The sequence below is a fragment of the Heloderma suspectum genome, chromosome 3 (assembly GCF_057233095.1).
Source record: "Heloderma suspectum isolate Gila_16-S chromosome 3, 16-S_ref, whole genome shotgun sequence".
Taxonomy (NCBI): domain Eukaryota; kingdom Metazoa; phylum Chordata; class Lepidosauria; order Squamata; family Helodermatidae; genus Heloderma; species Heloderma suspectum.
Window position 1 is genome coordinate 308,511,814 of NC_139460.1, and position 15,474 is coordinate 308,527,287.

Genomic DNA, 15,474 nt, shown 5'->3' on the forward strand with positions numbered 1-15,474 from the left:
TGCAGTTGAATCCTGAATATATCCAAGGGTGGCACTAGGGCAAGATTCAGTCTCTCTTCCCCCCACCCCCAGTGAAATGTTTGTGTTGTCTTTCTCCTCTCTTCTCTTCTCCTTGCACTGGATGCCATCTCGTTATAGAGGCATTGCCATGTTGGTTTATTTTGCTCACACAACTGCTACTCTTAGGGCACATGTTAGCAACCCCCCCCCCCCGAATATATCAAGGTTTTGAAATGCAAGTGAGTTTCATGCATGGGCCTGTATGGTGCAAATCTTTCATTGTTACTCATGTGATTTGGTCACGGCAATTATATCCTAGTTCCAGCAGTGAGAAACACCACAATGATTCCTACTGCAGGAGGACTGTGTGGAGTGTGCAAGGTCATGTGTGATATGCCTTCTCTGTATGTAACACAGTGTGGTGCCACAAGTCTTTCTAAAGCTACTGTTGGTCCCTCCGTACATTCTGCTTTCATCCACAAAAAAAGGTCAACTTAGCAGACGCAGCAGTGGAGAAATTAAGGATTCAAAACATATGTGCAGCTGCGCAGGAGTGTAGGTGCGCATGCAAATGGATCAACATCCCAAAATATACTGCCCTCCCGCTGCCAAATCACTCAATACTGCCAAGGCACACTCCCACTGCAATCATATACACACATCTGAAATGGCAAGTTTGACACACACTCGCCAAAAAACCCTGCAAGGAAATGGCAGTCCTGCCTGACCCCAGCATAAGTGAGTTCTGGGAAAACATAGAATAAAGTAGCAGAAGTGCCGGATGAGAGATGGGCTGAGAAATGCATCGTGTGCCATGATAGCAAATGAATTGTTCCAATAACCGGGGGTTGGAGGGTGGAGAGGGTAGATTGACCCCGGGTTAAGGACCATCACCATATGGAAGCTATGACAATCCCACACCCCTAGTGGTGACAATCCCACGCCCCTAGTGGTGACAATCCCACGCCCCTATTGGGAGCAGGGGCTGGTGGCTCCAATGCCAGTGCAGTGGTGAATCGACTCTGGGTTTCAGTCAGAACTCTAAAGGAGCTATCCGCACCTTGCAGAAGCACATGCCTCATGTGCCTTCAGATAGCTCCTTTAGAGTTCTGACTCTGGCTGAAACCCAGAGTGGATTCACCGCTGCACCGACATCGGAGCCACCAGCCTCCACTGCCGATTGGGCTAATTTTCCACAATAGATTTGGTGGTCCCTTTTATTCAGCATGCCTTTTTTTGTGAACAAATGACTTATACCAGGGGTGGGCAACTTGAGGCCCACTAGATGTTCTGCTCTGCAACTCCTGTCACCCCTCACCATTGGTTGTGCTGGCTAGGGCTGATGGGAGTTGTAGGCCCAAACATCTGGAGGGCCACAAGTTGCCCACCCCTGACTTATACAATGAAATGGTCTTATTCTGTCACTTTTCCTTGGGTCAGTGCTCTTTCTTGTCTCTGTCTGTCCTTATCAGGTCTATTCCTAGCATCTCCAGGTATGTCAGGAAGTTTAAATGTATTTGAAGTGTGTTTGGGTACTGAAACGTTAATCAGGAGGTTTGCTATTTAAAGGCAATAGCTGTCTTGAGACAGAAAACTCAACTCAACTGTTTATTTATAGTCACTGATACTGGATGTGCATGCATGTGTGTGTGTGTGTGTGTGTGTGTGTGTGGCGGGGGGGATGAGCCTGTAGAGAAATTGTTAAATGGCAGTTGGAAGGATTCTGGCAAAGAAAAAGTATTGGAAGAAGTGGTGGCAGCAGTGGCCGTGTAGATGTGAGAGTTTTTTAAAATTATACTTAACCTGAAATAATATGAAACATTTCAGGAATTCAGCTCCGTATACTTGCAGAATCATTAAATCAAGACAGTGTTGGCAGAAAAATCTTTTTTCCTAATGCTTTCTAGACTGAGGGGGCACTTTAAATGTTATCCTAGCCATGGAGATTCTTCTATGTGAATGGCTTTTGTACGGCTAGGGCAACATTTATTTATTTATTTATTACATTGTATTTATGTATTTATTTATTTATTCATTTCATTTCATTTCTATTCCAGTAGCCAAAGCTCTCTGGGCAGTTCACAAAAATTAAAACCAAAGAGCACACAATAAAACAATATAAAATATATAAAACATTAAAACCACATTTATATCCCACCCTATATCATTAGGATCTCTGGGCGGCATACAGATAAAATCAGTTTAGACAATATAAAATAATAAATAATTTAAACAGCTAAAAACATATTAACCCATTATGCAAGCTAATACCAATTTAAAATCTAAAATAATACAACAGTTAAAACAGTGTGCTACTTTAGGGAATGCATTTAGCCCTCAAAGGCTTTGAGAAAAAGCCATGTTTTTACTTGGCGCTGAAATGAAACCAATGTCTGCACCAATTGGGCCTCCAATGGGAGGGCATTCCACAACCGGGGGGTGGGGGCTACAGCAGAAAAAGCCCTGTTTATGTGACTCCGGGGTCCCTAACATGGCGCCTGAGGGTGCCACTGCTCCCATGTGGCCAGGCTGAGGTGCTCACCAAGCTATTTTCCTCCTGTGCAATGAATGGAGTGATTTCTTCATTCACTTGTATAAGGGGGGAAAAGGTGCCCTGCCAAAATACAGTTGGAGGGAGGTAGCCTCCTCCCTCCTTCCAGCTGTTTTTTTTTAAAACACTTTGCCAAAAAACACAGCAATTTGCATGGGGATGAAGAGAGGGAGAGAGAGAGATAGAGAGAGAGAAAGCACACACACAGGGCATACGTGTACGTGTACGTGTACACACACACACACACACAGAAGGGAGGCGCTTCCAACATTTTCCAGATTGGTCATAATGGCCACTTACCAGCAATTTGTGGTGGCACCCAGGGCACTTTTTCATAATTCCAAATGTGCCCACGGGGCCCACAAAGATTGAGGACCACTGATGCAACCTGACCATGTGGGTGGGAGCCATGAAATTGGCATCCTGCTAAGAATGGCATGTGTTGGTGCTGTGGAAAAGATCCACGTAGCCATCTCCATTCCCCAAAACACTACATCAAGGGCCTAGAGGCCTTTGACATAGTGAACATGGTGGCTGTTGTAGCTGCCTGGCCTGATGTTTCCTCTCTCAGCACCAGGCCCAGCTTTGAAAAGGAAAAACAAAGTGGGGGCTGACAAGCTTCCGGGGGTGGGGGAGTGGAAGGACCGTTGGTGGCACAAGGCAAAGCTGGGCCTGGCACTGTGAGGAGAAGCATTGGGCCAGCTGGCTGGGAGGAAAGAAGATAGTGGCCACTTTGCCTCACGCTTCTCTACTCAGTGCTGGGCCCTTAAAAATTGTTTTGAAAAATGTTTAACACTAATGTGTTGCCAGCATTGGCCTCGGTGCTTGAACAGCCATACTAAGTGCTGATGGTGGACCTGTGTATATTGAGCATTGGATATTAGCATTCAGACCTTTTGGGGGCTGACTTAAAAGAATTAATGTAGTCAATCATTCTGCCCTGTGCAGAACAGTAGTGTGAACAGTAGTCCCAAGTGGAGTCTGATTTCAGTGTTTGATTACAGTTCTCATTCAATAGCATTTTACTAGTCAGTGATGGCCTAATCCAATTTGAATAACATAATAGCTCTTCTGGGGTCCACTGTTTCTCAACACTAGCCAGCCAGATAAGACACCTCTGGGAAGTTTCCTTCTCGTTTGTCTTCAATACCTGATATTCAGAGGTCTTAAATACCTGATATTCAGAGGTTACTGCTGTAGAGGTCATGGCCATGATTAATTGCCCAGTCTTCTGCTTTTTTTTTTCTTTAAGGTCCTCTGAGGGCACACATTTAGATGAGATACTGGGAGTTCCATAATTTGACCTCCTGCATTTTTTTTATGGAGCTGCATTTAATTTTGATTCAGGTTGTGTTGCTGACAGTGGTGTAGTGGGGCCAGGGCTCCTAGGTTTGCAGTGCTGGCACTTCTTTATTAGCAGGGACCCGGACGTCATCTGCAACCCCCCTGAGAATTCCCTGTTCCTGCTGAGCTTAGCTGCAATTCTCATAGTAGCTGGGGGAAAATGAATTTGAATGGGCAATTCCTGTGGAACTCCTGTGGAACTCCCTGCCTCTGGAGGTCAGACAGGCATCAGTGTTGTGTTTCTTTCGGCGCCTCCTGAAGACACTTATTTTGAGAGGCCTTTCTTGAGTCACCAGCCACCATTTATTAAGTTCAGAATTTGTTTCTTTTAAAATGTTTTTTTAAATTATTAAAATGTTTTTTAATTATCGAGATGCTTTAATTGTTTTAATATGGTGTTTTATTCTTTTATCTCATTGTTCACTACTGCGAAATCTTTGATGTGGAGTGATATATAAATATTGTAAATAAATAAATACCCATTAGCTTAAAAAAAAAAGACCTGCTCCTGGTGGAGATAAAACTGCTAGACCGGGTCTGATAATATGGATCAGCACAGCTGACTGCAATTTTGGACCCTCCTTGGGGGCCTGGCTATGGAGACTATCATGATGAGCTTCTGCACTTCAAAATGTATGACTGCACCGCTGATTGCAGGGGGACGGGAGTGAGCTTTTTCCCTTGTGCTATTTTTGCAATCTGAATCTTTCTCTCTTCTGGAGCTGCTATTCACCACACAGGGCAAAGCATGCAGGTACAAACCCACCACCACCACCCATGGGAGAAGCCATTGCAGATCCACAGCCGCATCTAATTTGGCCCTAAGATGTGGTGACCATTGTCACATGTTAGGCTGGTGAATCCCATAAGCTAATTATGGCTTATGTGAAACAGTACTTTAGTCTGTGTGGAATCTACTTGTGACCCATCAAGTTAAACACTACCCATCAGACATATTTACTACAGTGCAGCCTGCCTAGTGCTTTGTGGGCTACCAATTATTGGGAAAGTATGCACTAATAATTATTGTAGTAGCATATGTGAATCTATGTGCTTGTGTGGGTGATAGGCAAAAAGCAACTGGGCCGCAATTCTGCATATGTATTAGAAGTAAAGTCAATCCAGATCAGCAACAATTGCTCCTAAGTAGGGGTGCATTGGATTGCAACCTTAATTTGAAATTGGTGTGAGTTGCAAGTTTTTGTATTGTCAGTAGAAAATAGGAGGAGGAACATTTTCGTGGCATGTGTTAAGAGCTAAAATGTGCGTGTTTTTAAAAGCCTCCTAGGAAAGTTAGTTTCTTATGGTGCATTGTGATACTCAAAACCTTCTTCCAACTCAATCATAAGCTGTGACTTAACTCATGGATTCAGATTAACTGTCCATAGATGTGTATTTCTTAGATAAGTGCTGCTTTGGTCTGTTGGATGGCTGGCTTTTGCCATATGGAACTAATTTATGTATTGCTTGTTGACATCTTGAGTTAATTTGACCATTTTTTAAAAGCACATCATTTCACTACAGAGCCATAGGATATTGCATTATCAATTTGACATGCAGGTTGATTACAGTGAGGGTCAAATGGCAAAATGATCGGCTTAAGATGGTTCTAAGTTTCAAAAGGTTTAAGCATATCCTCACTTCCTGGGTCTAGAGCTTGAGCTGGGAAAATTTCTGCTATTTCCTGGATTTAAGTGGGCTAAGACAGACAATAGTGCTAACTGAAAATTAGTATTTCCATATACTATTCCAGCCAAGCCGAGGGAATGCATTTAAGATCTGAAAGAGAAATCAAAGCTTTAATTTGTATTGATGTTTGAGTAAGCATTTTGCCATTCCTCCTGCTGCTGCTGCTGCTGCTGCTGCTTCTTCTTCTAAAATCAAAGTGGTTTCATCGGTACTTGGTACAGTTTGTTTTGCTCCTGCCCCAAAGTGCAGTGGAAAATGTCGTCTCTGCTAGAGACTCAGCTACCTTCCTGCATTCTTAATTTTGTTGTTTACAAACTTGTGCTCAAATTGACAACGCTGTTCGCTGATTGCTCAGTATTGCCTAGAGAAGGTATGCACATATTTTTACATTAATGCTGCCTCAGCCACTTCTGTTTCCCTAGTTTTAAACATTGTCACGGCAGTATTGGAACGTTAGAAATGTCTGCTTTGTAATGTCAAACTTACTGATTAAGGATAGCTGGATTTGTGTCCCACAGGAGAAGTTTTTAATGCATTTACAATGTCTCTTGTCAGTCTTGCAATCTCATAAGAATCTCCTTAATGAACTTTTATAGGCAAGCCAGGAGTGAAGTGGGAATGCCTGTGGCTTTGATTGACTGACCACTAAAAGGAGAAAAAGGGGGAGACCTTTTCTTTTGGGTTTTTTTTTTTCATTTGTTCTCTTCCTTGCGTGATTGATGGACTATCATGAACATGCTGACACACTCGTGAAGATGCCATGAGCCAGTGCCTATTTTATTTTTCTAAAGCTTAGGCAATAATAGATTCGTGTGTTTCCACACCATCCCTGGAAATACATCTTTTAACATGTCAAAAGTAAAATAAGTCTTAAATATAAAAACAAAAACCCAACATGATTAATCTGTGGATTTACAGGAGCTTCTTGTTAAAGCAAAGCAAGGGGTCTTGGATAAATCCTTGTTCTTTGTGCCCATAAAAGTGGAATATTGTGTGTGGGGGTGGGTGGGGGAAGTATAGGGAGTGTGAAATGATTGGAGTGGGCTTGGTGTAGGCATTTGATAGGTAGGTTGAGTGAAGGTGATTGACACTACCACAAGGAAATGTTTGCTTATATTTGGGGACAGAGAGGAGCTAGTAGCAAATATGGCGCGCTTTTGTAAGGCCATTCTGTAGCCCTTGAATACCAGTTTTGCTTTCCCCTAACTCTGTAACCCAGTCCGTGTTTCTGTGTTTAGCTGTTTGGGGCCAAAATATAGTCTCTGGATTGTTTTTTTTGAGGCGCACGATTCATTCTTGAATTAAGCGATAGCAATCAGTTACCCATATCCAAGTCCTAACATCTTCTTATGTCCTTCTCAGGCTTGCAGTTCCTAAGACTGGCTTCCTGGTTCTAATATTTTCCCTGGTCTGCCTGCCCCACCATGCTGTAATGTAGCAACTTACCCATGGACGTGCTATTGTGGGGGAAATGGGAGTGTGTATTTCCAGGGAAGTGATCTTAGATCTCCAGAAGCAGCCAGTGGGACATGCACTGCAGGGAAAGAGACTTGGAATGACTTGGGATTAAGGTTATGGACTATCTGCAGATACAAGGCACTAGAAGTATATAAAGCAATCTTCCTGTTCACTCTTGTCTTGAAGTATCTGTTTCTTTAACCTGTGGACGGACTTCCACTTGTGTTCTTTTTGAGAGCTAGGATTATTGCATTGCAAATCAGCATGAGGGTACAATTAACATTGGATTAGAAGACCCGTTGTTGCAAAGCTGCCAGAACTTTCTCTGAAAGCTCTTGAAGGGTTGGTTAGGAACAGTGCTTACAGCCTGAAAAAAATAATGTGTTGCATAGTGTCATTCATAAACTTCGTTTTTTCTAAATACTGGGATTCAGGCATTATACTTAGGGATAAGTCCAATGTGCAAACAGGGAACGTGGTCGCATTGAGTAGCTCCACCCCTGGTGTTGAGCGTTTTGAGTAGCCCTGCCCCCTAGAGTCCTTGTGGGGAGAAGGGCAGGGAGAAGGCCTTTGCATGTACAGCTGTATGTGTAAAGATTTCCACCTGACCTGGGGAAGCATGGAGCTGGTGGCATCATGTGGAAACCTTTGCGCATACAGCTGTACATATGAAGGGCATCTCCTTGCCCTTGTCAGGCCAGGGGAAGGGGCTACTCAGCACTTGCAATTTCAGGGTCAAAGCTACTGGTGCCTCCCTGTTCTCATGTTGGACTTACTCCTAAGTATAACACCTGAATAAGGCTAATGCATACCCTCTTTTGTACATACTGTCAGTCTGCCATGTTTGTACAAGGAGAGCACTTAGCCATTTGCACAGGTTTGACCCTGAGCATTTATCCTGGTGTCTTCTAACTCCTTTTTGCTTGAACTGGCAGTTGGTGATCATCAGCAGTAAGTTTGTGCTTTGGGAGAGGTTAACTGGGATTTTAATTAATTTAGTATTGTTCTTTGTCTGATTTATTTGTAAAATCATGTCCATGCTTCATTGTGTGTGTTTAAAGTGTTGTAACCCAACCCGAATCTTAGGATAAAAGTAGGGATGAAAATCCTTATATCCCCTTTTCTAAATGGTGTTAAGGGCAGTTTACCAGGTCTGAATATAAAGTACAAAAAATATAAAACCTTGAAAAATCAAGAGAATATGCTTATATGAATAACATTTCTTCAGGCTGCAATCCTATGCACATTTACCTGGGAGTAAGGCCCATTCAACTCAATGGGTTGAACTTCTGAGTAGGCATGCATATGATTGTGCTGTAAGTTTCTTAAATTTCCTTGGCAGAGTAGTTAGTCTTTTTCTGTGGCCCAGAATGATGGGAGGGACCTTGCTTGGCTGAGATTGTGGGATGTACATACATAAAAAGCACAAGGTCTGATGATAGTTTGGGAAGTCGAGTGCAATTCTGCTTGTAACTTTCTGCAGAAGAGCAATACTTTATTAGCACAAGGAGCTGTCCATCTGGAATTACCCCAAGCCTTACTGGTACTGAAGCAAGAATGAAGTTTCCAAATGTTACACTTCAAATAAAAGATTCCTCCCAACTTTCATTTCTTTTAGGAGGTCTGCCGAGGAAATTTCTCCATGAATGTACGTCACAATGATGATGACCGACCAAATCCCACTGGAGTTGCCATCATTGCTGAATGCGGAGGTACCCATGATGCCTCACTTAGTCAACGGGGATGGAACACAGCAAGTGAGTAAATTCTGAACAATGAGCTGTCTCTTGCTTTTCTTAAAATATTATGGAGTGCATAAGGTGCAATACTTCTTGGCAGCATGACTTACAACCCACTTTACTTAGAAGTATGTCCCACTGGGTAAAATGGTACTAAATTCTCAGGGGAGAGTAGATATGACTGGAACCTTAGTATGCACGTATTTCACTTATGCTGCCTTTCTTCTGTGGCGCAACTCAAGGCAGTGTATGCACTGCCCAGGCTCAGACCTGTTTAGCTTGAGCAATGTTGCCAAATGATTTGCCTTTGGACCATAGCCTTGAACAACACTTGCACATTAGTGTTGTACTTCAGGAGAGCACACCTTTTTCTTTCTCCTCACTTGAAGTTTAAGTGGTCAATTTGTGAAGAGAGGTATAAACACAGCAGGGCAAAAATAATAAAAAACGGATGTGGGGTGGGGGAAGAAGCATGATTCTCATTTTGGAACATCTGCATTGCATGTTTCTCTTTGCACAAGCAGTCAGACAATGGCAGATGGTCATTCCTCATTATACAGAGAAGATCAAACAGAACCTATTCAGTCTGACATCAAACTTTGCTTCACAGTGCCTGACCAGAATATTAGCTATACTCCATAATAGCTAAAGCTGCTATCTAGCGATAACTATCCAGTGTTAGTGTAACAGGTCCCATTCATTTCAGTGGGTCTACTTTAAATAGGACTAACATTGTATACAATCCAATGTGTTCTTCAGTATGGTAGTTTCCAGCCTTTGCAATCCCAGGACCAGCTCCTTGACAGTGGGTAGTTGTGTGTGTGTTTGGGGGATGGGTGGGGACAATTAACCAAGAAGTCTGTCTTCCTGGAAATGTCAAACAGAAGTCGAGTTGGCTGGCAACTTGTTTTTCAAAGCAACAACACTTTTTGTTGTCAAATTGGAATAGGTGTGTAAAGAAAACCTGTATGATCTGTCTTCGGGATTTTTAATATTTTAAAAAAACTCATGGAAAAAGATGCTAAAAGGATCAACATTGGTTCGGATGTTTTAAATTCTTGCAGTGGACTGTGAAGAGTGCATTATATAGCGCATTATATAGTGCTACCTTTGTTGAACATCTGTTGAACACCTGCCTCATACCAAATGAGAGACCACTGGTCCAGGTAGCCCAGTGTTGTTTCTTCTGACTGGCAGCAGCAGCTCCAAGGCTCAGGCAGGAGTCTTTCCCACAACTCTACTACTTGAGATTTGTTTGTAAGTAGGGAGACCAGGGTCAGAACCTGGGACTTTCTGCATGCAAAACACATACAGTACCACTGAGTCATGGCCCATCATTCTGATTTTGGTCATCTTGCTCATCTCCTGACCTTTTGTAGCTGCTCATATTGCGTATGATCCAGAGCCTTTTTTCCTTCTCTTTCTACCATCAGTTGGCTTTTTTAAAACAGAGCAGTTTCCGGATGTCTACTGAGCTGGATGTTGTCAAAACATAATCTAGAGGTTAGTCAATGAAAGTGACAAAGATGTGCCCACCAGAGGGGGAAATAGCCAAAATCTAAGCAAGAGCAGAGAAATATATAATAGTGTGATATTATTTGTTGGGTAATGGTACTAGGTTGCAATCTCTCATCTATTGTAAAAGAACAAACTGAATGCTTCTTGAGAAGAAAACAACAAAGAAGTATAATTCAAATAAACTTCAGCGCTGTGCTTGAGAGCTCTTCAGAACTGAATCAATCTAGAGAAGATACTCGTAATCTAAGACTGGGTTTAAAACCAGTGTGCCTGAACACAGACATTCATTACAGTTCCATTATACCACAACGTTCTGGGAAGATGTCCTAGAGTGGGGTCTGTTGTCTCAAAAACCGGTGTGCTTGAAACATACCTGTTTAGAAAGATTTCAAGCTCAGTCTGATTCAAAGCCAAGGTTACTGGGTTGTGTAAGTTTCCTTTTTCACATAGGCCCTATTTGGGCGTTGTTATTCAATCAATTAACAGGTTCATGATGGGGGAGAGCAGGGTCTGCTGTTGCAGCCCCACTGGGTCCCTTGCTGTCTACATGTTTGGGGAGGAGCATGTGTGTATGCGTGTGTGGGGGGGTGTCCTATGCCCATAGCCCCTCCTCCTCTGATTTAGAACCCGACATGATCAGAGTCCAAAATAACTGGGAAGGTGTAGAGCAGGCTTCTTTCTACCTACACATGCACACATGGAAGACAGGGCTGGCAGGCACGGCCATGCCCTTGCCCTCACATGATTGTTATTTGTTTGTATATTTATTAGATTTGTATACTGCCCAACTGGCAAATGCTCTTGGAGGCAATTTTTAATCATAATTACATGAGGGATAACACCTGAGTAGGGCAATAGTTCCTTTTTTGAGTTTAAATTTTCAGCATCACTGTCATGAAAGCTCCATTCAGATTTCATGACCCTTGAAATGTTACGGCTAGGTATACTGCTTAGGGTTTTTTGTTGTGAGATACTCCAACTGGATATTCCACCCTTCCCCAACCAGGTGCCCGCCAGATGTTTTGGACTACAACTCCCAGCATTCCTGATTGTTGGCCCAGCTGGCTGGAGCTGATGGGCGGAGCTGACGTCCAAACCCTCTGGAGAGCACCTGGTTGGGGAATGCTGGGATATTCCATTCCCCCCCCCCCCCAGTCCTGCTCCCCTGGTAGCCACATTTTTAGGCCTAATTTCTTGCAAACAGTAGGTGAAATAGTAAATCGTATTTGGGGGCTGCACTGCTTGTGCCTCTTCCATACCAAAACTGTTTTCTCCAAATAGAAAACTAGCATAGCAGGAAAGGTTTTCTCCATGCATGCCAGCTTTCTTTTGCAGCTAAACATTTTCTGGAAGAACATTCAGTTACAATAAACATCTCCTGGAGTTTGTATATCCCAGAAACAGTTTTACCCACTTATCTGCTCTTTGTGAGAAATAGGGCTAATTTTTGAACTTTAAAATGCAGGCTCTGGAGAGAGATAGTGTTTTTTTTAATTCTCCTTTTTTTTACAACCAACCCCCCCCTTTTTTTTTTCTTGGCCCTGCATTATCTCTTTCAAGCTTGAAGGTGCTTTCAGATGAGACTTCTCGCAAAACACCCAGTGGTGTATCAGGTGTAGCTGGTGTTTTGAGATTGGTTGTCCTGATTACCCATAAACTTGATGGTAGATCAGGTGCTTAACAAAAGACCTGGATATGCCTTGGTAGTGGTAGCCTTTGGGAATGCAATAACCAACAGAGTTTGGGGGAGGAACAGAGACAGCTCAAAGGAGCTTTTGCACACACACAGGCCAACATATGAGAAAATTTTGGTGGGGAGGGGGGGTTGTGACAGCAGGTGCCACATACATGCACACCTGTATGCTCTTTTCAGACCTTGAAATGAAAGTGTAGGCTGGGGGGTCAAGCCTGCTGCCATGTTCCCCTCCCCCTCCCCCTGCCTCCCCCCCCCCCCACGTGTGTGTTTTCATCGTATCCATATTGAAAATCTAAAGGGGGCTCTAGAACCTCATCAGTTAAGGTCTATTTGGAAGTAAGATAAGCCTGGGAACACGATACTGTGGTCTGTTGACTGATAATTTTTATTTTTATTTTGATGATCATGGTAACACAATAGCTTTTAATTTCCTACTTCTGCTACAATGCCCTTCTCTTAATTTTTAAGAGAATGCTTCAATGTTTAAGCTAATTATAACTTTCAGAAACAATGAATTCTCTTTGGGCGGGGGGAGGAGAGAAGGGGGAAACCTCCACTCTTAACTCCCTAATCTGAAGAGTTAATGCAAGTCCCAAAGTAGTCCCAGGATGCAAAAAATTGTTTTGGAAGACTTGAGAAACAAATCTTTTGAGCAAGTTTGCTTACCACCAAGACGTTCTCAGTCACTGTGTATAAACAAAAGAGAACACAGTGCGCCCCGACGTTATTTGTCCCAGATGGAGTTCTAAACTTGGCTCCTTCTCCAGTGGTGATGTCATTGTGCACCAGCAAAGCTCCAGAGGAGAGGCATGCATAGCATCCATTTTATTCCTGTGTGACTGGTGTGGGAGGGGAAGAGTGAGGGGGTGTTAGGCTGGAAAATGTGTTTCATGGTTTTTTCCCTCCCTTTGCTGTTCTTGTGCAGACTGGTGATAAAGAATGTGGGCTGATGGCAAGGAAGAAACAACACTGAATAATGGGGTGTTCTTGGTTTTTTGTTTGTCTCTGTGTACCTGCATAGTCTAGTAAGAGTTGGCAGAAGGGCGTCTGGGTAGCTAACTGTATGAATAGTTGGGGGAGGAGCAGGTTGTCAATCCTGTTGTAGAGAACTTCCTTAAGGCAAGAGACAAATATGCCTGCTTTCTCATAATCTCTCATTCAGAGTGACTCTTTGTGGGGACTTCTTCTGCTATTCAGTTTAGTGCAGCAAACCACAATTCCATGGAAAATGTAGGTATGTTGTATGTGAGAACTCTTGTGTCAGATCCAGGCCTGTGGGTGGGAGAGAAAAGGAGAGATGATACCGGTGCAGAAACTCAGACGGGAGAGAGAGAAAAACCCTCTAGATCAGCCTTCTCCAACCTGGTGCCTACCAGATGTTTTGGACTACAACTTCCATCAGCCCAGGCAGCATGGCCAATGTTAACGGATGTTGGGATTGGTAGTCCAGAGCATCTAGAGGGTACCAGGTTGGGGAAGGCTAGTTTACAGAAACATGACAGGAATGTGGTCTGTTTCCAGCCCCCCCTTTCCTTGAACACCTCTTTCCTCATTGACTTTATAGCTGAAAACGTGTGTGCGCATGTGTGTGTGTCTGTGTGTGCATGCACATTCAGCAAGTGTACCTGATATTTATTATTGAAATTTTCTGCTCAGAGCCTTCAAACTGCTCTTTGAATTCCAGTTCGGGGGTTATTTATTTAATATATTTTTACCCCACCTTTTTAAGGTAAGCTCTTACTAGACGGCTTACAGTAAAAATATTAAAAACCGTGATGGATAAGATCATACACAGGGAACCCCTACAAAAATCAATTACAATTTTGGTGGAATAAGAAAGTGTTTATGGTCCACTTAAAGGTTCTAAGGAGGGGGACCAAGCAGAGTTCTTGGAGGAGGGAATTCCATAGGTGTGGGGCTACTGCTGAAAAGGCCTTGTCTCTGGTACCTGCCAACCTGATTAACTTAGTGGCAGCTGCCAGAGCTGATTCTTTGGGGCTGATATTAGGGCCTGGGTTGTTTAGAATCATAGGATCATAGAATAGTAGGGTTGGAAGGGGCCTACAAGACCATCGAGTTGAACCCCCTGCTCAGTGCAGGAATCCAAGTCAGAGCATCCCTGACAGATGGCTGTCCAGCCTCATCTTGAATGCCTCCAGTGTGGGAGAGCCCACTACCTCCCTAGGGAATTGGTTCCATTGTCGTATTGCTCTAACAGTCAGGAAGTTTTTCCTGATGTTCAGCCGGAACCTGGCTTCCTGTAACTTGAGCCCATTATTCCGTGTCCTGCACTCTGGGATGATCAAGAAGATATCCTGGCCTTCCTCTCTGTGACAACCTTTCAAGTACTTTAAGAGCGCTATCCTATCTCCCCTCAGTCTTCTCTTCTCAAGGCTAAACATGCCCAGTTTTTTCAGTCTCTCTTCATAGGGCTTTGTTTCCAGTCCCCTGATCATCTTTGTTGCCCTCCTCTGAACCCTCTCCATGTGGGTGGAGGCAGTCCTTCAAATAACTTTGTTGCAAACAATTCAGGGCTTTAATGGTTAATACAAGCCCTTTGACTTGAGACTGGAAATGAATAGCTAACCAGTGCAACTAATGCTGAATTGCTGTACTACGATCAAACCACCTAGCTCCCATAAGCATTGTGGTGGCTGAATTTTGTACAAGCTGAAGTTTCCAGACTGTCTTCAAAGGCAGTCCTATATAGAGAACATTATAGTAGTTAGTGTGGGTGTAACCAGTGCATGTGGACAGGTCTGCTTTCTCCAGCTAGGTTCACAGTTGGTGAACCAGTCTGAGCTGGTAAAAGACACCCCTAACCACTAGCATCACCTGCGTCACCATAAATAACATTTGATCTAGGACAACTCCCAGACCGCGTTCCTGCTCCTTCAGTTGGAATGGACCCCTGTTCAAAACCAGTTGCAACTGTCTTTTCAACAAACCATACTTCTATCTTATTTGGCTTGTGTTTCAGTTTATTTGTCCTCATCATCCTAGAGCTGTCTCCAACCTGTTCTGATGTTCCATTGCCTCCCTGGGATTAGTAGATGGAAATAAGAAGTAGAGCTGTGTGTTGTCTCCATACTGGTGACTCCTCCATTCAAACTTTGAGATGACTTCTCTCAACACTTCCATGTAGATGTTAAAAAGAATGGGAGGCATGTGGGAGCTTTGAGGCACCCCAGAAGCCAATAGTTATGAGGTGGAATAGAAGTCCCCCAACACCACCTTCTGGGCCCACCCATCCAGGAAGGGCTGGAGCCACCATAAAATCATGTCTCCAAGCCCCATTCTGACAAGGTGGTCCAGAAAGTTGCCATGGTATAGGGGTGGGAAACCTCAGGTCTGTGGGCCAAATCCAACCTTCATGGGGTTCCAATCCATCCAACTGGGGTTCCCCAGATGTGCATACCCCCTTTTCCTGGGCACCCCCTTTCCCCTGACTACTTGATTATTTGGTGGTTTTCCAGCTT

At 43.5% G+C, this 15,474-nt stretch overlaps 1 protein-coding gene across 2 annotated transcripts in view; it reads left to right on the top strand.

Moving 5' to 3' along the window:
• FNDC3B (fibronectin type III domain containing 3B) overlaps positions 1-15,474 on the top strand; it is a 385,564-nt gene that overhangs the window by 82,884 nt on the left and 287,206 nt on the right. For both annotated transcript variants that reach the window (XM_084847494.1, XM_084847495.1), the window contains exon 2: positions 8,661-8,799. In XM_084847494.1, the coding sequence (XP_084703620.1) occupies positions 8,689-8,799 (111 nt within the window). In that variant the 5' untranslated portion in view covers positions 8,661-8,688. The remainder of the gene's footprint in view (positions 1-8,660; positions 8,800-15,474) is intronic.